Source organism: Montipora capricornis, chromosome 2 (genome assembly GCF_036669925.1).
Source record: "Montipora capricornis isolate CH-2021 chromosome 2, ASM3666992v2, whole genome shotgun sequence".
In the NCBI taxonomy this organism is placed as follows: domain Eukaryota; kingdom Metazoa; phylum Cnidaria; class Anthozoa; order Scleractinia; family Acroporidae; genus Montipora; species Montipora capricornis.
The window spans coordinates 34,989,573-35,016,825 of NC_090884.1; the positions used below are offsets into that span (position 1 = coordinate 34,989,573).

A 27,253-nucleotide genomic window follows, 5' to 3' on the forward strand; every position below is an offset into this window, starting at 1 on the left:
GAGTAACTATTTAACAATTACACCCGTAGCCCGCAAGGGCTACGGGTCAATAGCCCATGAGGCGAAGCCGTGGCCCTTGAGGGCGAATGGTCTAATTGTTTTAGTATTACCCAACTAGTCGGACAGAAAAGGCAATAATAAAGTGAGAAAATGCAAGTTAAAGAAATATTTATTTGGGAATAAAATGAAAGAAAGCGTCACGCTTTTCGCTACTCGAGGACTATTACTAATAGTCCTCTAGTAGCGTAGCCAATCAAAATGCAGGATTTGCATTAGTCCACTAGTTGGGTGATACTAATGTTTATTAGTAATTGTGTTTTGGCTAGGCATTGTTTCATGGCTTTGGTTTCTTTTTTTTTTTTACGTCATCTGTGCTTACTGGTATTTTTCTACACGAAGTAAAAGCTTACCCAGCAGTGTGGAATCTTCAAGCAATACTGATTCGCAACTGGAGTTTTATTGAAAACCAGCCATTGCTGGCAAACATGTTCAAGAAACCACCTTTAATATTATGCAAAAGGGGTAAATCACTCAAGCACATTGCTCGTTAAAGCAAAACTGTGAATTGAAGGTTTCGTAATTATCTGTAACCACGAATCCATGAAAGGGAGACTGCAAATCTGTCACGATTCTTTCAAATTCTCAGCGCAGTGGGTTGTGTTTTTATTAAAGTGTTAACATAGCGTCATAGATGAGTCTCTGAGTGGTCACTCAAGAGAACTTAAAAACAATGCGAAAATCCCGTTGGTTAATCGCGTAGGTGGTCGCTGTCACTTACGAGAGCTTTCAATGGCCCTTTTCACGGTTAGTTTTCTCATCTGCATTACAATGTAATCTAACGTGGATGCGAGGCAATTTCGGGTTAAAATTACAAAATAGTCCGACATTGCCTCACATACATGCTAGATTGTATTGTAATGTAAATGAGAAAAACTAACCGTGAAAAGGGCTATTAGACAGTTCAAGTGACGTTTTACATTGGTGATCGTAACTAGAGATGATCGCTCACGAGGGTGGTCGCAGTGAGAGCTTCAATTGTATTACTACCAAACACTGGTTTTTTTGGTCGAAAAGTGTCTTTCACCTGCATACCCCATTACCAGGGTTTTAATTTGCCCCCTGAGCATCCCATAATAGATATCAAAATATAATAGATATTAAATAGATATTAAATATAAGAGATAAATATAATAGATTTAAATATTATAATAGATATTAAAATATCGATTTACCCCCTGGGCATTCCATAATAGCTATTTGAAACAATAGAAATCAAAATGGCCGCCGTATCTGCAAAAAGGTCAGAATGTCTGGGTCATCAAATAATTTTCTTCCAAAATATATACCAGAACTCTTAGATCGATAAATGAAACCCGATGTACGGTGGATCGTTTGTGAAAAAAAGTTTCAACTCTCCAGCGAACATAGTCAGTTGGGCCGAGATTTTGAATATTTTACCAACGATATGAAAAACATCGCTTGGAGGTCACGTTTGACGACACAACAAGTCATGACAGTCATTCCCCTGGCAGTCACGACACTTCTTGGCTTTGTTCACTTCTCATTTGTTCACAGGTGCATCGTTTCAAGTTTGTGTCAGTAGAAGCTCTTGTATTTAGTAACCTCTGGTGTACACGACTTCCTCCAGCAGTCATTATTTCCAAACTCCGTAAATTTACGTAAGTCACAAAATTTCTCGTATCCAATTTTCGGCGTTTTAGTCCTTCAAAAAAGACAAAACGTAACCGGATAAGCTTAACTCCCGGTTGACTATTAACAGCAAGGATTCTAGGCACTAGGCAACGAAGAAGACGGGGAAAAGAGAGAAAAAATCGCGGTTTGCTCTTCTAGAGCTTTATCAAAATACAAATTCTAACTCTTTTTACAAATATTAAAAGAACCCCAAAGATATTTGTTGAAGTACTGGATTACGGTGGGATTATTGGCCTAACTTGAGTCGAGTTGATTTCAACGTTTATGTAAGTGAATATGTTCTCATGTACAGCTCATCGAACGTTTTCTTTTGGAGAAATCTTGCAGAACATCTTTCCTTAATTCCCAGTATGAGGGACATTTCCGTCCATAAGTTTTAACATCAAGTTTTCCTCTCCGTGGCTTAAGTTTTAAAATATAAAACATGTCCGCTATGCTGTTTCCAAAATAGCGATACCGCTCTAAATGGTAAGTACACATGTATTTTTCAAGGTCAGTGTCAAACACAATAAAGAAATAAAGTTTAGCGTTCGATTCGTCGTCGCATTCCTGAAGTGGTTCTGGTTTTAGATACTGTCCAGCAGTAGCGACGAACCTCCCGAGAGAAATTTCCTCTCTTGTGAAAAACTTGATTCGTAAAGTTTCAAACACGCTGTCGCCCCAGGCATCAGCAAGCTCAAATAAGGCTTCTGCAACTTCGTCTGCTTCGTCGAATCTCTCTTTTGTCGCTAGCCGTGACATTATTGAGGTCGCCATGCACAACATGGCGTTGAATGACTCGATACAAGCTGAATTTGGGAAGCTAATTTGTCGCTTTGGCCATGTAAGAGCGTCTTCAATATCGGACAAGAGTTCATCGAGATCTTCGTCATGAATGAATGTCTGACTTCCTTGGTCGTCCTCGATCTCAGTGCTTTCAGAATCCTCCACATAGACCCAGTCATTACCAATTTCCACGTTTAAGAAGTCTTTTCTGTTTTTACATACGCAAGAGCAACAGTGCCCCATGTTGTTCTCGCAGATAAAAGAGTCTCCTTTGCAAAGGCGTCTGAGCCGCAAAGATTTTTGCTTGAAATAATTTCTGCCGTCGAATCACATCTCATGGGGCCCAGGAACGAACAATGCACGAATGGTCATAATTTCTTCGTGCAATTACGGCTGTTTTAACATGTTTTACTGTTCTCCTAAAATTACTATTATTATTTAGAGTTCAAGGTACAATGGAATTATTTCATGACATCAGTTACACCCGGAAATCAGTCCAAGTGAGCCAAGTCACGCCCGTGAAAATTTCACCCAGCATTGGCTACTCTGCTTCAGTTTTGTAAATGCAAGTATCACTGTCGCTTTTAAAAAGGAATAATATTTTAATTTGCTGCATGTCTTTAATTTTCTTACTTACTTTTTACGCCCGTTATTGAAAACTGTGACGTGACATGTTGACGTTTGCTGAGTACATCACTCACGTGTCTGTTATTAGATTCAAAGTTTCCTATTTTGTACAAGTTCAAGTGTTGTTCAAAGAGCACGAATCTTCTTTGCAAAAGTTAGCGTCATCAGAAGCGTGATTCTACAATACATTTTACTCGGAAGTTCTTGGAGTTGACCAAGTGAATCACGTCATTTGCATTCATGATAAGTGTCACGTCGTTGCAAATGAACCGTGACCTTTGCAGGCATTCATTTCCAGGGTCTCCCTTCATCCTTTCCCTGAAAAGAAGATAGGCCCTGGTTGTGAGTGAGGCTTTTTCCAAGCCATTTCGAAGCAATCGAAGCTACAATAGCGCTCTTCCTTTTTGCGCATGAGAGAGAGAGAGAGAGATTGAACATTGGGGGTGCTTACCATGTAGCCAAAAAATCTGAGGTCAAATGGAAAGGCAATTTTCCGGAAAATCGTTTCGGAAATTGTGGACAACCTCCAGAGATAGTCCACTTTTAATGAAATTCGGGAAATTCTCTTACCATTTGCGAGAATCGTTCCGTTTCCAGGCCCTTTCTCACAAGATCGAGTAAATATGCGAGATGGAATGCCAGGTAGTAAATGGTAAGCACCATTTTTATCCGGTTGGTCAATAAATTCGGAAAATCGCTTACCTTTACGCAACGATCATTCCATCCGGATTATTTGAATAAATGGTTAGCACCCCGGGTCTGAGGCAGATAAAATTCCTGTCTCTCTATATTTGCGGTATTTGACCAACTCAATTATCTCATTTACGACAGGCTGAAAAATTCTCGTATCTCATGACTGTCTAAAACCGACTATTTCTTTTCCAATTAAAAAACGAAATAATTTGCTACATTTCTGCTTCTGTATCTTTGACACTACATCATGTGAAGTATTCCAAATTAAACCAATGGCACAAATTTGAAAACTGTGAGGGATTCAGGGCGTTGCAAATCGATAGAAATCGATCATCGGAAACTAATCGGTTACTCCATAATACTCGATGATTGTTCATCGATTAGCTAATAATAATAATAATAATAATAATAATAATAACATTTTTATAGCGCCTATCCAGTAATAATCTAGGCGCTTTACAGAGTAAAAAACAAGAATTAAGATAAATGTGTTAATTAAACTTAAATTTAAAAACATAGAAAATCAAAATTAATCTTCCTAATGATTACAATAGTAGTTCTTGAAAAGGTAGGTTTTAAGTTTATGCTTAAAAAGACTTAGATTCTCGCATGAGCGTATGTCGTTTGGAAGTTTGTTCCAAAGTTCAAAGATGCATCTAACAGGGGCACCCAACGAATCTGTTCCTCACATTATCTGTTCCCCAGAGGAATCTTGCTGGCTGGCAAAAATACAGGTGTTTCGATGAGCTGGCTGGGAAATTTTGTTATTGATAGAGGTTTTGCCTGGCAATTACTGACTTTTCCTAGCATTTCAATCCGAACTGGCTGTAGAAACTCTGAAAACTGAGGACGACAAAAAAAAAAAAAAAAAAAAAAAAAAAAAAGAACCTGTTCCCTAGTCACAAACATAAGACGGCTGGTCAGAGTGATTGAGTGATTGCGCTTGCGGAAAAAACCTGTTTTGTCCCGGTTTTGTCGCTTTTGTTCGGTCGTTTTGGATAGAGGGATTTGAAAGCGCGCGGAATTCCTGGCTGGGAAATAAATTTGATCAGCTGGCTGGGAAACCAACCAATCTTATCTAGCTGGCTGGGAAATTTCTTGTGTGTCTTGCTGGGAAAAAGGAACAGATAATGTTTTTCCAGCAACACTGAAAAACACCTGAAAATGCCTTAATAACATTTATTTTCATTAACTGGGGTATAATAATACATTTTACAACAAATTGGTCGTTGGGTGCCCCTGATCTAAGCCAGTCGCTCGTCATTTCCTGGCCAGAGACTATCATCAACAAGAACCTATGGGCAAGGACGCAGCAAACGCCAGTGAAAGAGGACATTCGACGAAAGGAGATGGAGATGGCTTGGCCATACGCTACGCAAACCACCTGGTAGCATTGGCCGCCAAGCCCTGAACTGGAACCCCCAAGGTCAAAGAAAGAGACGGAGACCACGGAACACCTAGCGGCGGAAGCTTGAAAAGGACTGGACACACTTGGCAACTACTTGAAAGAATAGCTCAGGACAGAGGAGACTGGAGATTTATCATTGGTGGCCTATGCTCCGGGAGGGGTGAAGGGCAAAATTGCATGATTGATTGATTGATTGACAGTTGTTGTCTACAGATGGCACTCCTTGTATAGAGGATATTGGACACCTTGTGCTTCTCTGCGAGACTTTCAATAGCTTACTGGTCTCTTCAAAAACCACACACAAACAGCGGTAACAAACATAATAAAATGCATATTAATATTCCGTTAGGAAATACGAAACTATATTTAGATCGAAAATTTGGTTTTATCAACGGAGTTGATAATGTAAATTGGCCACCTTACAGAGATTCTAAAAGCTGACGTTTCGAACGTTAGCCCTTCGTCAGAGCGAATCGAGGAATTATGGGTTACGTGTAGTTTATATAGTAGAGTAGGAGCTACGCTATTGGTAGTAACATGGCAACGTGAAAAATAGGAATATATTAGTTAAATGAAAAGCGTTCGTTAATACCGTGAGGATTAAGGGTGCCGATCAGGAAGATGAATTTTTGTTCCAGATTCTTGCGGCTTTCCGTTGTACCTAGATGTAGGGAAAGGCCACAGGTAGCCATGTTTTTTTTGGAGTGGTTAGGGAGATTAAAATGACGAACGAGTGGCTTAGATGCATCTTTGTCATTCTTCTCAACATCGCGAAGGTGTTCGCGGAATCGGTTACCTAGTCGTCTACCGGTCTCGCCAATGTATAATTTATTGCATAACGTACAGGTTATGCGATAAATGACATTTGCGGAGGTACATGTGAAACGATCGGTGATCTTAACAGCTCGCTTAGGTCCCGATGTCTGGCTAGTGTTAACAATGAAAAGACAAGTTTTGCATCTTTGGCGCGCGCATTTGAAAGTACCGGGTTGCTCGTTAGTTTTGAGCGCGCTTCTAACTAAAAAGTTACTTACGTTTTTGTCGCGTTTGAATGAAATAAGCGAAAAGATTCTACCAGTCTCGGAATCATTTTGGAGTAATTTAAAATTATTAAGGATGATGCTTTTGACTGCGTGATTATGATGATGGAAAGTGAGTGTTGTTTTTGATCAAACTAATTAGTTTGATCAAAAACAACACAAACAGCGGTAACAAACATAGTAAAAGGCATATTAATAGCTTGACGTTTCGAATGCTTTAACATTCATCTTCAGAATTGAAGCATGGCCAAAGAAAAAGAATATCTACGATGCTACTGGTCACTTGTGCGCTTTTTTAAACTCTAGCCGGCCCGTCCCCCAGCCTCTAATCCCGGGCGTTCTCAAAGAAAAAGGTGGTCCTAAGCAATTCATCGCTAAAAAGATATATTCTTCGATGAAATGTGACGTTTGGTTTGGAATTGTAATTTGCAAAACGTAAATTAAAGCAGGAGGTGATTCTTACATTGACCTTAACATTTATTAGTGACATCAACAGAGCTTTATTCATTTGGGTGACAAAGTGGGTCCTTGTAATAAGTTTCGTATAAACGGGTTACTTCCAAACAATATATTACTGCTACCTTGTTCTTATTACATATATCGCGCTCAGTGAAGCCTTCTTGTTTCTATATAAAATGCAGGGGTGGATCCAAGATTTTTCTTTGGAGCTAGGGGGTGCACCACTAAGGAATGGCGTGTCTGACTTGTGACTTTTTTCTTTGCAGAATACCAGTTGTATTAGAACGCCGCAGGTCATCTCAGGAAGGGAGTGGGGGGGGGGGGTGGGGAGTACGGAACCCCCGCATCCCCTTGGATCCGCCCCTAAAATTCCATCCGTGCGCCAATATCGATTGTTAAGTAGGTCGGTAATTGTAGACTTAATGTTAAAGAAATCTACCTTATTCTTTTCGCCTTTCATAACACTGTAGCAAAATCACCATATAGGCAGGAAGCTTTTTTACGTTGGACTTGACGGCGTTTCGTATGCTTCAACATACATCTTCAGAAGTGACGGTTAAACAAATTCAAATTTGATATATATGATGTATGTTGTAGCATACGAAACGTCAAGTCCAAAGTAAAATGCGTTTTATCATTATGTTTGTTTTATGTTTTTGATTAAGTTGAAATGGCCAAAGTACAACTGAGAATATTTAGAAGCTTTTATTTTCAATAAAAGGGATCCACGTTACGTCAAAAATCTTTTTCTTTGGCCATCTTAGTTTAATCAAAAATAAAACCCAAACAGCGGTGACAAACATTGACGTTCGTATACTTCGACATACATCCTCAGAAGTGACCGTTCACAACAAATTTGAACTTTTTGTATGTAACGTAAGTAACTAATTAATGAATGAAGGGGTAGTTTCTAAAGAAACTGTGGTGCTGCGTCTGTGGGGAAGTAGTATACAAAAATTTAGTTTTATCAACGGAGTTGATAATGTAAATTGGCCACCGTACAGAGATTCTAAAAGCTGACGTTTCGAGCGTTAGCCCTTCGTCAGAGCGAATCGAATTCGCTCTGACGAAGGGCTAACGCTCGAAACGTCAGCTTTTAGAATCTCTGTACGGTGGCCAATTTACATTATCAACTCCGTTGATAAAACCAAATTTTTGTAACTAATTAATGGTTCCAAAACAATAAATGTGACAAATAATAGTAAATAAAAGAAAAAAAGAACGACTACTGCTGGTTAAAAATGAACGAAGTGTCATATAAAATGAATCATAGACTGAACTGCGGATATGAAATCAAGTAAAGCTATGATCACTGAGTTATGGACGCAATTTTAACAATTGCTCAGAGAAGCCTGAAAAATTCAGTTGAAGTCCTGAATTTTTCAGGCTTCTCTACGCAATTGTTAAAATTGCGTCCATAACTGCGAGGATCATAGCTTTACTTGCTAGCTATAAAGATGCAGCTTTTTACTGCTAACATATTCATTTAGGGTAGGCTTTAAATCCTGTCTAATCAACAATGTTTCTTTTACTTTCCAATGCATATCAGAACCGGCACTTTTGCAAAAATAATACATTACCACAAAAGTGATGACTTACTTAGACTATTCGTTACACATTGTTTTGAACCACCTTAATTTTGAGCATACTCTATGACAATAGTGACCGGCAAAATATGGCTTCTTTCAGTGCTAACGCAGTCGAAAAGAACCAAATTGCAGCCTGCAGCAAAGGTCAGAGATGAACTGCAGAAAATATATCCTGCTTGTGATGGTTTGGTCTAGATATGCTCCTTTATTCGAGTGTTTCGTGTTTCATCATTTCCGAAACAATATTCAGTTTTGAATACTTCCTGACTATTTTAATATTTCTTTCTCTAATGTTCCTTTATTTTTGTACATTTCTCTATCTGTGTAATTGTTACATAATCAAAGCTTGCCCAATAGTCTTCCGCATGCGTAATTGATAGTCTAGGGAGCACATGTTTGACGCCGCGCTGTCGTTTGCTCTCATCGTGGACATGATATCAAGAATATGTGAACCCAATGCATACTTTTACAGTAATCAGCAGCGTTCAATCGACAACCACATCTCGTATCACAGCTTTCTTGCCACGCCAAACCAGACTTCGATTAAAACTCCACAATAAACACAATCATCATTACTAAGGGCGCGTTCGATTGACCCTATTCCGGAATAAGAATACTTGGAGTGATTTAAAACGGCATGACTGGCATTTTAAGCAACAAGGATAATAAAGATATATTTAAAATAGCATTTTAGCAGGTTTTTGACAATTTTATTGTGAATCTCCGTAAGAACGAAGGATTTCTAACTTCTATTCCATGTATTCCTATTCCGGCCTATTTTTTACCCTTTTTAGACTCTGTTAACACTGATTTACAAGATCAAGAAAAGCTTCTGCTCTCCAGCATAAATTGCTTACCAGAATTTTTTCCTTTTAGAAAAGGTGCAATCGGTTATTTTGCATAATAAAAGAAGCTATTATCGGCAAATCACTTAAGCTCAAGCGTGGAGTTGCATTTTGTCAGAGCGCTTTGTTCTTTGTTGATAAAATCATTCAGCATGTCTTCCCTGACTGCCCAATATGCAGGGCACGTTTTGCCATATTTTGCAAGTTGCATATGCCCCCCAGAACACGATAAACAGAGAACATAAAACTTCTGCAAAATATTGCTACATTCTAAATAGTACGTAAATACATATTGGTCAGTTTCTGCGTCCCTTACTTCAAAGAAATACAATCTATAAAGACGATCATCCGTCTTGTAATATTGATCGGGTTTAAGATATTGTCCAGCAAGAATTATGGCACTTTTCGTTTCAATTCGTTCGCGGAGAAAAGATTTGATTTTGAAATGCTCAAAAATTTCGCCTCCCCATACAACTGGAAACCTCAAAATCCTTTTCACAATGTCATCTGCCGCAACAAAATTTCCCAGTTCGGCTAAACGACTCATTTCATTCCGGGCCTCCACGAATAACTCGTTTACTGAGTTGCAAAAGTCTGGACTCCATGAAGTGTCGTGCTTGCTTGTCCAACACAAAGCTCTTTCCAGTTTTGACTTCAATTCTTGTAAGTTTCGGTCTTCCGAACAAACCACATTCATGAGCTCTGTCGAGAGAAATTCGAGACGTCCTTTCGTTTTTACATCTTTCGTGTTTGTCGTCTTGCACTTTGTTCGATCTTTTGAAACGTTAAATTCTCTCTTAGATGGTGTACTCCCCATGATATCTCTAAAAATCGTCCACTTCGATTAAATCGGAAAACTGTAAAGGGTGGCGTTAGATTACCAGACGTGAAAAGCAAACGTTCCACTTGTTTTTGTTTTTTTCATATCATGCCCACAAATCAAGCTTTACTAGTATTGCCCACAGAACGCCGCAAATGTAAAAGATCCTCACTAAATATCTCCAAATTCATAATTAATCATTTCACATAACCTCATCAATCCTATTCAAACGGGATAACGAAAAGCAAGTTGAGCCTTCATAAGACATGAAGTGCTTCCCTCTTTTCCTTTTTCACCAATTAAGCCAGATGATTAATTTTTCGAAAAACCATGGATACGATTCGCTCTTGAAGATAATGCGTTCTATTTTACCCTCTATAATGCAATGAACAGCAATTAAATCGCGCTTAATGCTTCCAATGCGAAATTCGCTTCAGCATTTGTCATACCTTCATTAGTTACTGAAAAATCCCCTTTCTAAGTTACTGAGTCATCAAGTTTCCGAAATAGTTTGTCAAGAAGCAATTTCACTCGAGATCTCACACTACATGCTTTAAAGGACAAAAGTACCGTAGCTGAGGGAATCATGGAATAAGAACCTTGACCTGTTTGCAATATGAAGCTCAAATAAGTTTTTTTTGTTTTAAGCAAAAAAATCGTAATTTTCGCACTAAAAACTAGATTGTTCATATTTTTTTCGTTTTTCAGACGTGCAATTTGTCTAACTGAAATTTGTCAATTGAATAAATCATAAATGATCTCATTTTCCTCGAGGACCAATAGAAATCAAGTGGGCAAATAAAATATTAAATTTAAAACGGGAGCTGGCAATAATTTAGTCGTCCTCCAACGAGAAAAGCCACCTGCTCATATAAAACTTTAGGTTTAAAATAGGCCATTTGCAACAAACTTGTCACATGACTAATAATTGGTGGACTTACAGCTCGGACTTTATAAATTCTAGAAGTGGAAAGATCGTGTTTGACTTAGCCAGAATAGAGCGGTCAAAAGCATTTGCCCTCCAGTGTAATTTTTTGTAATTACGCACCACAAACAGAGCTCAGATTCCTACTTTTACTGTTTGAAAACTTAGAAAAAAACAAGGATTTGTATCAAAATCAACCAGAATCTGGTTGTCAAAGCGTCCTTTTCCCACACAAATCCTTATAGTTAATTTCTTTCAACTGTAACAACACCAGTTTAAACGATATACATATTTTGAGTTGCTCTTTTTAATTCTGGAAAGATAATCTCCTGGAACCAGCAGAATCATCGTGTTTATGAAAAGAAGGTCACGTGAAGCATTGTTGCAAAAAGGCCTGTTAATTTTACATCAATGTGAAATACAATTCAATAAATATGAACACAAGGAAATATTGATTATATCACTTTGTAGAAAGTTCTCACATATGGCATTTCATTCATTTACCTTTCATTTTTTTGCTTTTTCATCGCAGCTTAAAGTCAGATAATACAGGATATTAAAGAAAGAAAATAACAAGCTTAGTTAATTGATTAACAAAACAAGTGAATACAATTATACATACAAATTTGTCAAATTACTCTCATACGCAAATACTAAGATCGGCATCCAAACCAATTTTGTTTAGGAAAAGTCGATGAAAATATACTGTCGTAAACAGTCTAGGAACTCGACACTTAGGTAAAGGCAGTGTTTCCGAAACGCACCATTTGAAGTGCTCACAGGTGCTAAAGCAAAATTTCATAAAATTCGTGGGAGAGTGTTTGCGAACTTTTTAAAGAGTCTTTTTATTTTGTTTCTTTTTTCTTCCCGTCTTCCCGTACTTGAAAAAGGAGCTGAATGGTTTACCTTCATAATGTTAGACTTTCTTTGGTAGAAAATGATCCCTAATGATTACGAGTTGACACATTTTAATACCCCTTTTCTTTTGAGTCACCAATTTAGCTCTTGAGATGCGAGACTGAACCAACAGTGGATTGAACCATTTTGATCGAGAGTTTCGTAACGACAAACCTTGCCAAGGAAAATAAAACCTAATGAACTTCCATTGCATTTGACGTCACCTGTTTGTTGAAAGATAGACTGAGAGCAGAAAAACAACATTTTGCTGTAGCTGATCCGTCACCAGCCCGCTCGCTTGTTTTTGAGTGACGGGTGAAGAGTGTGGGGTGATAGAAGGAGAGATTTCCTCAGTATTGGAACATTTGTAGTGTCGCGTCTACTTAATTTTCACCTGCCCGTTTGATGATGCTACACCAATAAATAGACGCACTACAATTGAGATTTGCTCAAGTTCATCCAAGATGAATTATGCCGAAACTGTCTTGTACAAACGAGAAAGATTCAGGTTCATGATTGCGAGTTTCCAAAGATTGCTGCCAATCGATAGTTGGTGGTTGTTGATTGCAGTGACCAGACATTTAAATTGGAAGCTGGGTCTTGGGTAGGAAACATCTAAATAATTTAAAAGACAAAATTGTTTACACTGCAATGCGTTGGTTTGAACTAGGGTTTAGTCCTAAAATCACACTTGTATGTTACATGCGTCAAGACAGATATTTCTTCAATTTATCTTTCCGATCTATGTGTCGCAAACGAGTCCGCCTGACTGCAAGTTGCTACCGGAAGTTGTGAACCCTTTGGACCGCGACACTTTTCTAAGGTATTTTTGCACGAAACCCAGGGGACTTGGTCGTTAGTTGTTTTCAATCGTGTTTGCGGAAATTTGCATTGAGTTTATTCACCGGTCCGTTTTCAATTATCAAGGTATTTTATGCGTCGGTGAACTTAAAGTATTCTTCTACAACGAGTATGGTGCCGGGCAAGCAGGAAAAAAACTCGAGAAGATTTCATTAATGGACTATGGGCTGCTTTCCGAGCAGACTTAGACGCAACTTGAACGACTCCTGTGATGGTGATTCGTTTATTGATCTTGATCAAGAAGTCACTCCATTACTGACAGAAATCTCGACAACACAACAACAATCGGAGCATATAATCCCGCAGACGAAAATTAAGGATCAAGATATAATAGGGCTACAGGACAGGGATTTGGAATCTATTTTGCTTAAACTGGAGCAGGCACAAAGTTGGAGAGCGAAAATTAAACGAGTGGAAACCACGGCGGAACTTGAAAGCTACCGGTTAAATATTACGGGAATCTTGAATACAGCTACCATAGAAATGAGCAGATTAACAAAAGAAAACAAACTTTATGACGTCGAGAAAGTTGTAAATAGCATCGTGCATTTACGAAGTGCAATCGGTGATGAGTTTTTCGAAGCTGTAGGCATCAACGCCTTTGGGAGAGAAATAACTGACCTAGGATCTTATGTCATTACGGGAGGACAATACTTTAAGCCTGTTATGGTACAAGAAGATGACGATAGCATAGTTAAGCTTTACTTCTTCATTGTGTCTGATGCGGATTCAACTGAAGTCTTGCTTCGCTATTATCTCGAGCATGCAAGCCTTTTGGACGATTACTTCGCTTTGGGGTTGGTTACTCCAGAAGGACATACGCAAGTTGAAATATACGGAAGTACGTGTCCAACTTATTGGAAAACTCGCCGAGATGTGATAAACAATGTAACAGCTCGTCTCAATCGACTAGAAGACTCGTATGAATTTGACTATTTATCCGATTACGATAGTCTATTGACGGCAATTCGATAGTCCTAGACTCGAATTGAAACTCAAGATCGTTAGATACCAACAATTGGTCACAGAATTTTATAAAACTTCTAAACCTTCGACCTAATTACATAATCACTTCGCAGGACAGAAGATGATTACATCTTTTACGACTTTCCTAAACTGTGCGTAGCTTTAAACACGTTTTCGTCTTGTTCCTAAACGTTGATGAATTACAGCTAAAGAACAGGCCTCGGTTGTTAAAAAGGTGGATAGTGCTATCCACCATTCGAACAATTGGGGCCAGGTGTTTTACAGACATCTAATTATTTCTTGATGGAAATGAATTTAGCTAATACGAAATAATTCGAACAGAGATCCTGCAAATTTTAAATCTTTGCAACAATTTTAGAGCCTATTGTATCCACTAATTTTAGAAGAGCTTATTGTAACCACATATTTTAGAATCTCTAAATAAATTCCGCAGTTTAGGCCTGAATCATGTTCCTAGTTCGTACTTCTTTTTGTCGTAGTGGCCGAACACAGTTTCCGCGCGGTCAGCGGAGTTGTTTAAAGGCCTACGCGGCTTTTAAAAAACAAAACAAGCGAAGCGGCTATTACGACAGACTTTTAAAGGAAGGTAGCAATAGTTACTCAGAAAACAACTTAGAAAAACTTAATTTTAAAAGATAGTCCGCCATCTTGTTCCATAGAACAGATCCCCTGTAACATACTCTCCCTTTTGCTGACTCAGTTCTTGATTTGGGCAAGAGTGAATTAGATGAGTGTTGATCTGTCACTTTGCGGCCTTGCTCCAGCAAAGTCAGAAATGGATTTATTTTTAGATACACTTTGCGCGCGAAAGAAACAAGGGGCAGCCAATTTTAACCAATCAAAAGAAGCCATGTCACGCGTGACTGCTTCTGCCCCGTTATTTTCAGGGACATGACAACTGATTTTCACGGGAACGGGTATTCTAAAACTAGACTCATTTGTGACTGTGTTAGGGAGCCCACACATACCATAACAACACTCTAATTTAATTCACTCTTGGTTTGGGGATATATAATTTTGAATGGGACTTCGTCGCTTTTTTTCTCCGTCCCGACTGACTACCCCAGGCCAGAGGATGACGGTAAGTCAGAGGGCCTTTTTAAGGCCGCGAATGTTGAGGAAAGCGAGTACTCCCCGTAACCCACCAAGTTTCATGAGCTAAACGACCAGAGAGCATGAGAGCGGAAATCGAACCTGAAGTTAGCGGTTTACCCGTTACCAAAAATAGCTTTCCACTTAACAAGGTCATGACTTTAGAACACATTTGGGCATCGTAATGATAATAGTAATGCTAATGTCTCGCACATACTAGTATCACATACAATCTATAATAGGGTCTTTGCATGACCACCTCACGTAACCTTGTCAATCAAAAAAATGGTCGTGGCATAAAAATGGAATGGGAAAGAGTGTGATGAAATTAATAAGAATGTCAATTTTGAGGCGACAGACATGTAGGTGAGAGATTTTACAGCGATTTTAATGCTTAAAAAGATTAACTGAGACAGGAACCAATCTATTTTTGGACTACTTTTTCCGCAAAGCAACAAAGGCAGTTCCGGTTCGGTGACGCTATGCCGTCAAGTTACTTTCCTGCGGGTGTCTCATTAGCGGGAAATTCTAAAAGTAAATCAGTCTTTGAAAACACCGTGACAGGAATACATGGAAGTTGCTCGTTCCTACTCATGGGCTGCCGTCTGAGATTTATGTGACAGCTGCTGGATGGGGGCAACCCAACCTAACCTTAGGCCTAATTAACCCTAAACAAACGTTTTTAGGCCTAATTAGGCCTAAAGTTAGGTTTTATGAATGTTTAGGATAGTTTTTACTCTCTGTATTGTACTGTGATTCCGGATTCCGGATTCCGGATTTTAGGGTTGCCCGCTGGATGGCAAAGCACAGAATTCTTATACATTTTTCAAACTTTCAACCCGCTCTTTCCATTCCTGGCATCTAAGTTGTACCACGAACACTTTTTTTTTAATTTAAAAGGTCACGTGACACGTTCATGCAAGGGACCATCAAACAACAGGGGTTCTCCACCCTGCTAGCTGCTACTCTCCACGGACAGTGTCTGCGAATAGCAGACAGTTATTTCCAAAGTGAAGAAAAACTAGTGCAAGAATAGTGCAGGAACTAAGGCTAATCGTTGGACCAAAAGCGGAATCACGCCCACCACACGCAGTCGAGGTTCACCCACGTGACCTGAGAAGTCTGAGATCAAGATGGCGGATGATCGTGAACCCCCTGCTCTTTTTGATGACGATGTTGACACGCAGGAAACTAAGTCAGACGAGGCTGCAGATAACAATCCGTTCAACATCGAAGAAACTACTGAAATCACGCTAGATGGTGGGGAAACGAACGAAGGGGAAAGCGCAACACTGGACGATGAAGGAGTCGCTGATAACACTGATGACGAGAAGTCAGCTCCGCTAGGCACCGATGGAGCAGCTTCAGTTGATGTTGTAAATCTCTCCATACCGAGTGAGGATGAAAGCAAGTTGCCTTCTAAAGAGAAGCCTGAGGTTTGTTTTTTCCCATTTGTGTTACCGTTTGGTAAATTCTTGCGTTGTGCGTCCCATAACAGCCGGAGGTTACCATTTTTAAGTTATTTCTACACTGGACTGGCAATAACAGCTATAAAACCAGGTGCAAAGAACTGACAGTTTCAAAACTGAGGGAGATTTATTTGAAGTCAAATTGTCCCTGATCTCCCCAGACGTAAACAATGAGGTTATTTAGAATTATTCTAAGAAGTCGATTCATCTACATCTCCGGGACATCTGCATATTCCGGCTTATGGTTGTTTCTGCTTAGGTGGTCTCGTACACCGTAAGCATTTTTAGAGACATCACTACCAAGCCGTCCACCTCTGCTGGAGAGAACAGGACAGCCACAACACTGGGGACTACATCCCCTACTTTTATCGAATAGTGTGTGGGTTCTTTAATGTCCCACAGGGAACTAATGAACATGGAAGATATTTGTGAGACGGGGCCTACGGTTTAAAGTCCTTATCCGAGAAGACTTGAAAGTCTAACCATTTTCAGATGAAATTACAAAGACAGCACTTTTTCCTCAGTTGTTTTAAGATCCTGATTCTTGATCTGGCTGGGGTTTGAACCTGCGACCTCCCACATGATGGGTGAAGCTCTATTGAAGGCATTGATCGAGGATCAGCACATGTGTAAATGGGACAGCGGTCGAAGAGTATAGCACGTCTTGTAAGCTACTTGTTTTACCAATACAGAAACAAACCTAAACATTCATTAAAGGTAACCTTAGACCTGAAAAGTCTTGTTTAGGTCTAATTATGTCTAATTAGGTCTAATTTAGGTTTAATTAGGCATAATTAGGCCTAGGTTTGTTTCTGTATTGGTAAAACATGTAGCTCATAAGACATGCTACACTCTTTGACTGCTGTCCCTTAAACACGTGTGCTGGATCCTCAATCAACACTTTCAATATAGCTTCACCCGCCATGACAGCCGGATGCTCAACCAACTGAGCCTTCAGTGCACAATTACTTTGAATGTCAATTTGTTTTTGTTAATTAATCACTTTATATAAATAACAGTGTATTAAACCTTGAACTAAAAAAGAAAACATAATTATTGTTCAAGCGAAGGTGATAGTGGCCAAATCTCCAAGCACAGTGTTCAATCTAGGCCGCGTTTTTGCGTCATTTACGCAGAATATTCTATTCTGACGCAAAATGAAATGATCGTGGGGTCATACTGACGCAAAAAAAAGAAACAAACAAAAACCCCCCAAAATAAGTTTTCTCGTATATAAGTACTTCCAAAGCAGCAGGCAATAATGAAAGTAAATTTAAAAACAAATATGTGTGCTTCCTAGCCTTATATGAACGCGTGAAATTGCGAAATGACTGGTGGTTCAGACTACGTTTGTACGAGTACTTTTTGTGTCAGGCGTTCCAATTCCGAGAGAGACTGGACGCTACTACGACGATCGATTCACGCTTCGTTCAGGGTGTGTTCTTGTGTCTACGTTAATTTTAGTTTCATGAAACGCCAGCAAAAGTTAAGTCTTTCATTGCGCCAAAGAGAGTGGCAACGGAAAGTGAACATCAAGGTGAACTGGAGGAGACAAATGATGAAGGTGGAGAAATTAGTACAACAGCGAGTCAACCCGCAGAAGTTGCAGAACTTCCAGTCGAGCCGACGGCCTCAACAAGTAAAATGCTAAAAGTTGTAAAAATATACTGGTAGTGTATAGCATAATAGGGATATTGCCAGTTTTTCGAAGTTTATTATTATCATAATAATTTGACCCAGACCATTTTTGAAATGACCCAATTTAAAATGTCACGTGGGACATTTGACCCACTTTCCATAATTTCTAGATTGAACACTGCAAGCATTACCAACAAGTCATCAATGGTTTCCATTACATGTACATCAAGGAATAGGCCTTTTTTCACAGTACATGTAGATGTAGCTCATCAATGGTGATTTTTTACTTGCAAACACATGACGTAAATTCTTTGTAAGTACAGTTAAAAACAGTTGTTACATCAATGGCGCAAATTTGGTTGTATAAAAAAAAAGATGATAATAAGGAATCTATTGAAGCTATGATCCTCGCAGTTATGAAGGCAATTTTTGCAGTTGCGTAAAGAAGCCTGAAAATTTCAGGACTTCAATGGGATTTGATCTTTACGCAATTGCAAAAATTGCCTTCATAGCTTCACTTGATTTCATATCTGCAGTTCATGTACATGTATGATCTATTACATATATCATTTCATTGTTAATAAGAAATTTATTGGTTTTGGCCTCAATCTGGTGGTTATGCTCTTTGACGTAATATGAAAAACTGGCAGTGCAGCTACTTTTGAGGTCTAAAATTATCCATTATTTAAAAAAAGGTACACAATTTTTTTCTAGGTTTTTCTGTTTTTTTCTTCTGCTCAGGAACAACAGTTGGCTTGGCCTTCACTCCTTACCACCTTAACCCATTGACTTCTAGACTAACTGCCCACTGTTAACAAGTAAAATTTTTGGCTTTTGACAGAGTAAAATCTGTCAAGGGTTATTTCTAGGTGTCATTGGATTAAGGGTATACATGTATGAAAGAACCCATAGTTTGGTGGAAACTGGATTTATTAGCTTTATCAGGGGAATGTAAGCCTTGCTTAAAGTAACTTTCTAGAAGTAGGAAGTTTCTGCACAATATGGTGTGAAATCATCTCTTGTTGACATCAGTTAACCATGTTACCCCTGAAACTGCTTCTATTGACAAATTAAATCATCTGTTGTTAGACAGAGTCATATCTATAAGTATCACTCGTAGGAGGAAAAGGGTTAATATTAACAATAATTTTATTACTATTCTTAACCTTTTTTTTCCTACAAGCAAGAAATTATTCACTGGTTGTCTGGGTCCAATAGCCCTTATGGTTATTCTGTGCAGCCAGTACTCTAACTACAAGGTAACTTACAGTGTATTGTAGAGAGGCAGTGTAAACTGCAAAAAAAGAATGATCTATTGATTGCTTAAAATACACAACATTCTTATTAAACCCAATAATAATAATAATAATAATAATAATAATAATAATAATAATCATTAATATTATTCATTTTATTTATTCTCAATACGTTTTTAATTGTTTATAATTAGGAAAAAGAACCTACTGAAGAAGAGGAAGGGGTTGATACATTTGATATGGACATTCAAGTAACAGATCCTGAAAAAATCGGTATGTCCAGTTAATTTGGGTTATCATGAATAGTTATCATTTCACATTTCTAGAATTTTGTGATTTTTTGAAGGAAGACCTTTTTGAAAATTTAGGTCATCCAGGGGCATGAGTTGAACCAGATCCTCTTGATTCAGAGGGAACTATCTTGTCTTGTAAGCCATCAATAGCATAGCAATGTTATTGAGAGAAATAAGTTTATCAAGGCCTTACGTGACCAAAAACAAGATTTGTTTCATGTTGTTATTTTCAGTGGTTGATATTAATTTTTTGCTTTGGAAATGCTGTCAAGGATCAGCAAAAACTAAAAAAAGCAGCCAGAGAGAGGCTACCTGAGGCCTCCTTTATTTATTTAAAGTAAAGAAATGTAGTATTGTGTAATCATTTATGCTAGCTTTTCTTTGGCAACTTAACTAAGGAAGTATTGTCCAATTTTGTTGTTTAGGTGATGGTATGAGTTCTTACATGGTGTTCAAAGTAACAACACAGGTAAATACAGTCATTTATTGAATGCAGTGTTTGATGTGACAAGAAATAATACATGTATTTCTCTCTTTATCAAGATTCATTGCCTTGTTATATTGCTAACTGAAACAGATATAAAATATTCCTTGTTACTATTTCACCTGGTCATGTACAACTGTACAGCATATTGAGTTGTTGACTCAAAATTTTTCAAGCCTGCCTCATCAGGGCTCGAAATTGCGACCAATACGGTCGCATTTGCGACTAAGTTTTTCCCTTTGCAACTAAAATATCTGGAGAAGTCGCAAATTTGCGACTTGTTGTCACCTTCGTTCTTTGGAAACAAAAGGGTTAGCAGTTGCCACTTTGCTGCTACGTTTGCTAAAACAAATAAATAAATAAATAAATGACAAAATTATTTTATTTCTTGCTGTGAATTTTCTCTGAAGGTAGCGTAATTGTATAGTAATTTAGCTGCGATGTTACGTGCACAGCTCCATTCCTTCGATCATTCGCCATTTTCAGCAGTTTCTTTACACACAAGTACTGCGAGCTCATATTTTTTTGCTAAACCGCTGACAACACAATGCAGCGCGGCGATTTTGCGACTAAAATATGCGAAATTGCGACTAAATTTTCGTATCTTATCGCAAAATGCGACTGGATTTTTTCGTTAATTTCGAGCCCTGCTCATCATCAAAGCGAGTCTAAGTGCAAAGTTTTTGTTGAAAATTAGTTTTCATTCATATGTAAAGTAGAACTAATTACCATTACAAAAACTTCGCACTTAGACTCGCTTTGAAAAGGAGGCAGACATGAACTCGGAAATGGCCTATTGGTCACAGGGCTTGAAATTGTGACTCACTGGTCGCCAATGCGATCAGAAATTGAGTGCTGGCGACTAGATTTTCAGAACTAGTGGCCAGCTGGCGAATCACGTTTTGTCTGATAACCCAGGATAAACAGTAGACAACTGTCAACTGTTGTATTTGGATCTTTACATGATGAAATTGTTTGGAACTGGTAGCTAGAACACAACTCTCCTTTCTTTCCCCATTAAAATAATGTATAAATACTACAAGAAAATCGTATGCTTCTTGCCGGTTTTACATGAATTTTACACCCGGAAGACGAAGATTCAGCAAGAAGGTTAATTCAAAATTTAAATCCATCATCAGTTGTGAATGCTAAAAACGTAGATTTAGCCTTATTACTGAAGGACCTCCTCAAAACTAGCTTGATATTGATAATATACCTAGACATCGCATGATGAGTTTGAAATTTACATGGAGTCTTCAAAAAGCAACCTGTACCCCTAACGTAAAGTGGGTTGGAGAACTTGTCCCCTCTTTTAGAAAGCGAACACCTGCAAAATTGACTGCACAAGGTATCAGCAGAAAAGTACGTCAAGAAACCAAGTTCCTCAGACTGATTCTAGATGCTTCTGAAACTGTATACGAGCCGCTCCTTTTATTTTATCTCGGTCGGAGACTGGTATGAGAATTGTGGTTGTGTGGGGGCCTAGGCCGAGCAATTGTAGTATTGCGTTTACTTGCGATAAAGGTAAGTTGCTTCGGAGTTTGAAGAGGTGATAAACAAGGATAAAAGACCCATGCTTGCCTTGCCATGGAAAACACGGACTGTGCTTCGCTCCATTTCAAATAACCTTAAAGAACACCATCACCAAACTAAGCCAAAAACAACAATGGCTTTAGAGAGCTTTCTCATGCTGTTTTCTTTTTTATGCTATTTAATAATTATGACTTTCCTTGCATGCAAAGTTGGCGACCAAAATTTATGATCTGGCGACCAAATTTTCTCCAGCTCAGCTGGCACCTGAGCAAAAAAGATAATTTCAAGCCCTGGGTCATACAACGTGATGATGATGTACAGCAACTCAATCAAAATGCTGTCACAAGAACAGATTGTTACATTCGTGGCCTAGTTGGCTCATAGAGCCCTTGATTGCTCTTTGTCTCTCTACTGCCACTTTTGAAAAGCTGCAGCATAATCTTGTTACATGACAGTAGAACAAAGGGACAAATGATACAAAGAGGAAAAGATTTCTTGATTGTCAAAACTTCACTTCAGGAATAGAACCCTTCCTAAAAAGTAACAAATTAATTGTGTGGATTCTGTTTTCACTCTGCACAACATCAAGTTATACTTGTAATAGTTTTCACTATATCTGCCCCTGCCCAAGATAATATGGATGGCAGTTGAGATGTTTTCCAGTTAATATGTGCTGCACATTGTGATATCTTCATATTATGCTACATGTAACTAGGTAGGTAACTGAAGGTGAAAGATGCAAGGAAAGGATGGGCAACATTTATTTCCAATTCCATCAACGTTTTGATATGCTATTAATTGAAAAGCAATTTACAAAAGTATGGAAAATTCCTTGAAAATATGATAGTAAAACAGGAACGTTAATTGGGAGGCAACATTTCGTCATCATCTTTTTGATCCATGTGGTTCTTTCCACGTTAACTTGAAATACCATAAAATAGGAACAAAACTTAGTTATTATATTCGGATCCCTAATTATTATTATCTGTGAATAAGTGTTGTAAATATGATTGAAGATTGTTTGAAAATGTTGATACTGAGACAATGCTTAAATTGCTTTCTGAGGTTGCGTCTGGCAGTGTGTGGGTAGAAGTCTGTCACCCCTGTTTCTGATTTGTGTCAGACAAATGGTCGCTCCTGTTTCTGATTTGTTCCTGAAAAATAGATTTCCGACCCACAGCTGCAGGCAATATGATTTTCTATTTGGTACTATATAGCCCTTTGACTGCCAAGCAAGCCTGAACTGGCCACACTTACGTATTTTACTCTGTTTAATGCCAGACGATTTTAGTCATCAATGGGGAACCCCCTGTGAGTCAATGGGCTATAATCTTTGATTTTCACAGTAAAAGGAATTGCTGTAAATAATCGAAAATTACTGACCTTCAATCGCTATGTTGAACAGCACTTTGATATTAATGCTTCTTGTGACTTTCTCGCCTTGTGACTCAAGTTACCCAGAACACCTCCCAAACTCGGTGAGCGATACCAATACCACTTTGCGTGTCTGGCTGAGCACTACCTATACCACCTTGTGGGCTCGGCTGAGCAAATCGAGATTGCTTTCCCCTATACAACATCTACCAATTCATATATTTTCCCTTCTACGCAGGGACTTCTGGGTTACCACCTGTGGAGCAAAAACGTGATTGGGCATTTTATATCCCTTTTTTTGACAAGGGAAAGTCACTAATATTGTCAAATCAGTAATCAATTTGAAAAGAAAATGGTTTGCTGCTACATGTACAGTGTATTTCCTGGATATCTTGTACAGTGTAACAACTTGAGAATGTTACAGATTGGATTTTGCAGTATAATATTATGTATATGTAGCTTTAGTTAAGAGTGTTTCACTTGGGAATACAGCAAAAGTTCTACTGTAGTTTTTGGCTTGCAGGTTATTTTCGTCAGTCTTTTTAGGAAGGGTAACTATTGATGATGTCATTTCCTTTGGTACAACTCTTTGTGCAAAACAACACTCATTCAGTACTTATATCTATGCAATAAAAAGAAAGTAACATGGTGAACTCAATTTTATTTCTTCACAGTAGAAAATCATTCTTTAACATTGCAGTGGTTATCCTCTTCATCAGCAAGCTTTTAACTGTGTAATGATTTTTCTGTTTCTCTCCACATGTGGTAAATTGATATGAAATTTATTGAGCATGTAAGTATCTAGTGCTAGCAAAGATGACAATAGTGTTTTAATTTTCTTCCTCTTAGACAAGCATGCCAACATTCAAGAATGCGGAATCAACTGTCAAACGCCGATTCAGTGACTTCCTCGGTCTTCATGAGCGACTGAACAGCAAGTTTCTTCACTTGGGTCGCATTGTACCACCAGCTCCTGAGAAGTCTGTTGTTGGTATGGTGCATGTTCCTCTGTTTGGCACTGCTGATTAGTTACAATGTATATGTAAATTGACACAGGCTAGAGTACAATTGTATCAACTTTATGACAATGCTACAAAATGCCATGTTTTTACTTTCCCAGGCAAATGAAATAATGTTAGGGCCAAATTGTGTTATACATGTAGCTCTTGCTCTTAAGTTTGAAGACCCTTAAAACCTTCTACATGTATGTATGTGCCCAATTAAATTAATTTTGCTTGAGTTTGTGTGGTTTCCATTCTTTGTTGCCATCAACCAGATTATTTTGGTGGGCAGTTGTTGTTTTCGTACCAGCAATCACAATGTACAATGCAGAGGGGAAATGCTTTGTCTATAGACTGGGTCTATTTCTTTAGCTACTCTAGGATGCCTACCTCTTGGAGCACTTTGTGAAGCATGCTACAGTTAAGAATACAAAAGCAATCAACCATTCCAAACACAATTTTTATATTTTCATTTATGTTGTACCCTGTTTGAAAGAATTGTTATTGCAGCGGAGAAAGGTCAAAGCAGTGTTACTTGCAGTGGAAGTAACATTGCAGTAACTGCCTCTCTTCTGTTGGGTTAAGATTTGTTGTGCGTGTTTTTTTTAATGATACTTGTTTCATGGACACTGAAAAGTCCCTGAGGAGATAATAATAACACAAATTTTGCCTTTTGGAGTTTGCTTTTGTAGGATGATTTGTTATTTTAATATTTAGGAATGACCATGGTGAAGCTGGGGAAGGGAGAGGAAAGTACCCCAGTTGATTTTATCAACAAAAGGCGAGCTGCCTTGGAGAGGTATTGTATGCTAAATTAATTTTTGTCTGCTTCAATAAAATAATGAACTACACTCCCACGGTAAAATGGAGAATATTATCAGTATGTTTTGTGGCATTCAAACCAACTGCAGATGTCCCTGGTTTGATTTATGGTTACTGCATGTGTGTTTTGACTTTGTTCAGAAGGCTACAGTATTTGACAACACTGTCCACTGTAATACCTTGTTATTAATTTTTTATTCTCTGTGCAGAAATCTTGAAGGTTATAAAAAACTTGCCAATCAGCGATGTTGTGTAGATTCATTGTCTTAAATAGTTCATTTTTGTAAAAACAAGAATTAGTGACTCAACAATAGTCGAACATCTCCATGGGTACTTTTTGCAGTATGGAGTGTACGCAAAAAAGACCTACAGTTTAAGAGGGGAGGTCAAGTACATGTACACAAACCAAGTCTGGGTTCATTTGGCTGGTTAAGCAGAGTTTTAGCTTGCCTCCTGTGATTAACGGAGGTTCATACTGCAGTGCAATGTATTGTGCTTCTGTCATGGAATGTTTCTTTTGGAATGACACTTCTGTGCACCAGAATACAGTAAACCTCTACATTTCTCTTCATGCTCACTGCTCTTTTGCAGGGAGACTTCAGAACATGTGAAACAACAACGAATGTTGTATTTTCTAGATATCTGAACAGGGTTGCAAGACATCCCATTCTCCAAGAAGATCCAGAGTTCAGACAGTTTTTGGAGGCAGATGTGGTATATATTATTGTTTTTGTGTTACATTATTAATTTGTGATTAAAAGCAAGTGATATTGTCGGCTCTGTACATGTACAGCATGAAATAATTACAGTTCTTGCCTTCTCTTTTATCTACCTTTTTCCATCTATAGTAAATTGTCTACTTTTTTGCGTCAGACATATGATTCATTTGTTCAAATTAATAAGATTTTTTTAAAATTCTCTTTATCAGCTTCCTAGAGCCAAAGACACAGCAGCCTTCAGTGGAGGTGGTTTAAAACGCCTTGTGAAATCAATGGGAGACACCATGTTTCAACTTACCACAAAGATGTCAGAGTCGGACCATGTATGACACAAAAACATTCTGGCAGTTATTATGTTGATGTCTTTGAGTATATTTCAGCAAAACATATTTCTTTTGACAAAAGACTGGGTCGTTCATTTTTTAATGATAATGACCATAATAATGCTATACGTACAGATATACTCAAAGGTGCTTTAAGATGATGAGCTAAGTGAGGAAACCCAATGGCTGGAAGCAACCAGTTGGCTATCTAAGTGCCATAAAGTTGATTTCAAGGTCACCAAAGACATATCTGTCCAGTGTTCAGAGGTGGATTTGAACCAGGCACAGCCTCTCTCAAATCCAATGCCTTTTTTGTTGGATCACACTGTCTCCAAATTTTAAAGTGGACAAAGTTCAGTTCAAACTTTAACTTCCAATTTTTTTTGTGTTGCAGTAAGTGACACAATAATTTGTTCTTTTGCACAAAGAGGTCATTTTGTAAATTCTATTGCAGTGGTTTGAGGAAAAGCAGCAACAGATTGAAAATATGGATCAACAGCTTAAGAAGCTTCACCAGAGTATAGAAATCCTTTCGTTGCAGCGCAAAGGTTAGTTGTGGTTGCTTCTTGTTGTTTTAAATCTTCAGGGGTTCTTGGGGTTTTTGTGGAGGGGTTATCATAGGCATGTCCAGGATTGCAGGTTTCTGCATGAGATGCAAGCCAATTTCAGGTATAACACAGTAACTTATGGCACACAAACATTGTGCTATTTAGGACCCACATTATGGAGCAAACTGACAACTACAGACAGATCAGTTAGAACCTTAGCCAGTTTTAAAAACCACATACACAAGCGTGACCTCAGCTCTTTGTTAGATGAGGGCTGCAGGGGTTGTGCTCTTTGTAATTCTTCATTACTTTTTTCAATTCTTGTTTTATAACTTATAATGGTAATAGGACTGAGTGGAGTCCAATTTGGTCTGTAGTCATATGAGTGATTAACAAAATTGGACGACCGCGTGGAAGGAGTCTGATGTGTTTCATCATGAGTATGATTACGGACCGAATTGGATGACACAAAGTCCTGTTACCAATTAATCATAACCATTACAATTTCCGAGAAAACAAAATTAATGCATTCCTTTTTCACTGTCTAATATTACAAATTTGTCCATTTTGGAAAATCCCCAGTTTGGTAGGGCGTGGTTGTTGCTATGGTTATTGTGATTAATTCTGTGATTGGTGGATTAAGCTGAGGGCACTTAATATGATTGACTGATGCAACTGTCCTATTTCAGGTATCCAGTTACAGCCAACTGTCCGATTTCACTGTCGGATTTCAACCCTACACAATAATTAGTGAAAAATAAAGTAGTTAAGGACGGTGCCTACTATAGACCTTATTCATAAATGGCGGCCAGTTTATAATTCTTTGGTCGAAATTAGCCTACCAAGCCCTGATACGATACAGTGAATTGAAAAGAATTTTTACTCTAAAATGAGGCTTGGTAGGCTAATTTGCACGTGGACAAAAGAATTATAAATGTGACCGCCATTTATGAATACGGTCTATTGTTATTGCACATACGTTCTGGGCATCTTGAGATACTCAGGTTTCCTATCGGTGATGCTTACTAATACATGGATACTTTTGCGCGGTTTAAAATCATCTGGAGAAAGT

The 27,253-nt window shown here is 38.3% G+C and overlaps 3 protein-coding genes across 3 annotated transcripts in view; 2 read left to right on the forward strand and 1 right to left on the reverse strand.

The window, feature by feature from the left end:
- Positions 1 to 1,168: 1,168 nt before the first annotated feature.
- LOC138037943 (uncharacterized) lies at positions 1,169 to 3,023 on the reverse strand. The gene has a single exon (XM_068883777.1). It carries the CDS (start codon positions 2,719 to 2,721, stop codon positions 1,996 to 1,998), a length of 726 nt encoding a protein of 241 aa, XP_068739878.1. The 5' UTR covers positions 2,722 to 3,023; the 3' UTR covers positions 1,169 to 1,995.
- A 9,055-nt stretch (positions 3,024 to 12,078) lies between these two features.
- On the forward strand, positions 12,079 to 14,074 carry LOC138037944 (uncharacterized). Its single transcript, XM_068883778.1, has one exon. It carries the CDS (start codon positions 12,805 to 12,807, stop codon positions 13,615 to 13,617), a length of 813 nt encoding a protein of 270 aa, XP_068739879.1. The 5' UTR covers positions 12,079 to 12,804; the 3' UTR covers positions 13,618 to 14,074.
- Positions 14,075 to 15,829: 1,755 nt separating this feature from the next.
- The window catches only part of LOC138019777 (sorting nexin-2-like), a 19,823-nt gene continuing 8,399 nt past the window's right edge, over positions 15,830 to 27,253 (forward strand). Inside the window, exons 1-8 of the mRNA XM_068866666.1 lie at positions 15,830 to 16,157; positions 19,279 to 19,357; positions 19,803 to 19,846; positions 23,618 to 23,759; positions 24,487 to 24,568; positions 25,230 to 25,305; positions 25,520 to 25,633; positions 26,088 to 26,181. Of these exons, the coding sequence (XP_068722767.1) occupies positions 15,855 to 16,157; positions 19,279 to 19,357; positions 19,803 to 19,846; positions 23,618 to 23,759; positions 24,487 to 24,568; positions 25,230 to 25,305; positions 25,520 to 25,633; positions 26,088 to 26,181 (934 nt within the window). The 5' untranslated portion in view covers positions 15,830 to 15,854. The remainder of the gene's footprint in view (positions 16,158 to 19,278; positions 19,358 to 19,802; positions 19,847 to 23,617; positions 23,760 to 24,486; positions 24,569 to 25,229; positions 25,306 to 25,519; positions 25,634 to 26,087; positions 26,182 to 27,253) is intronic.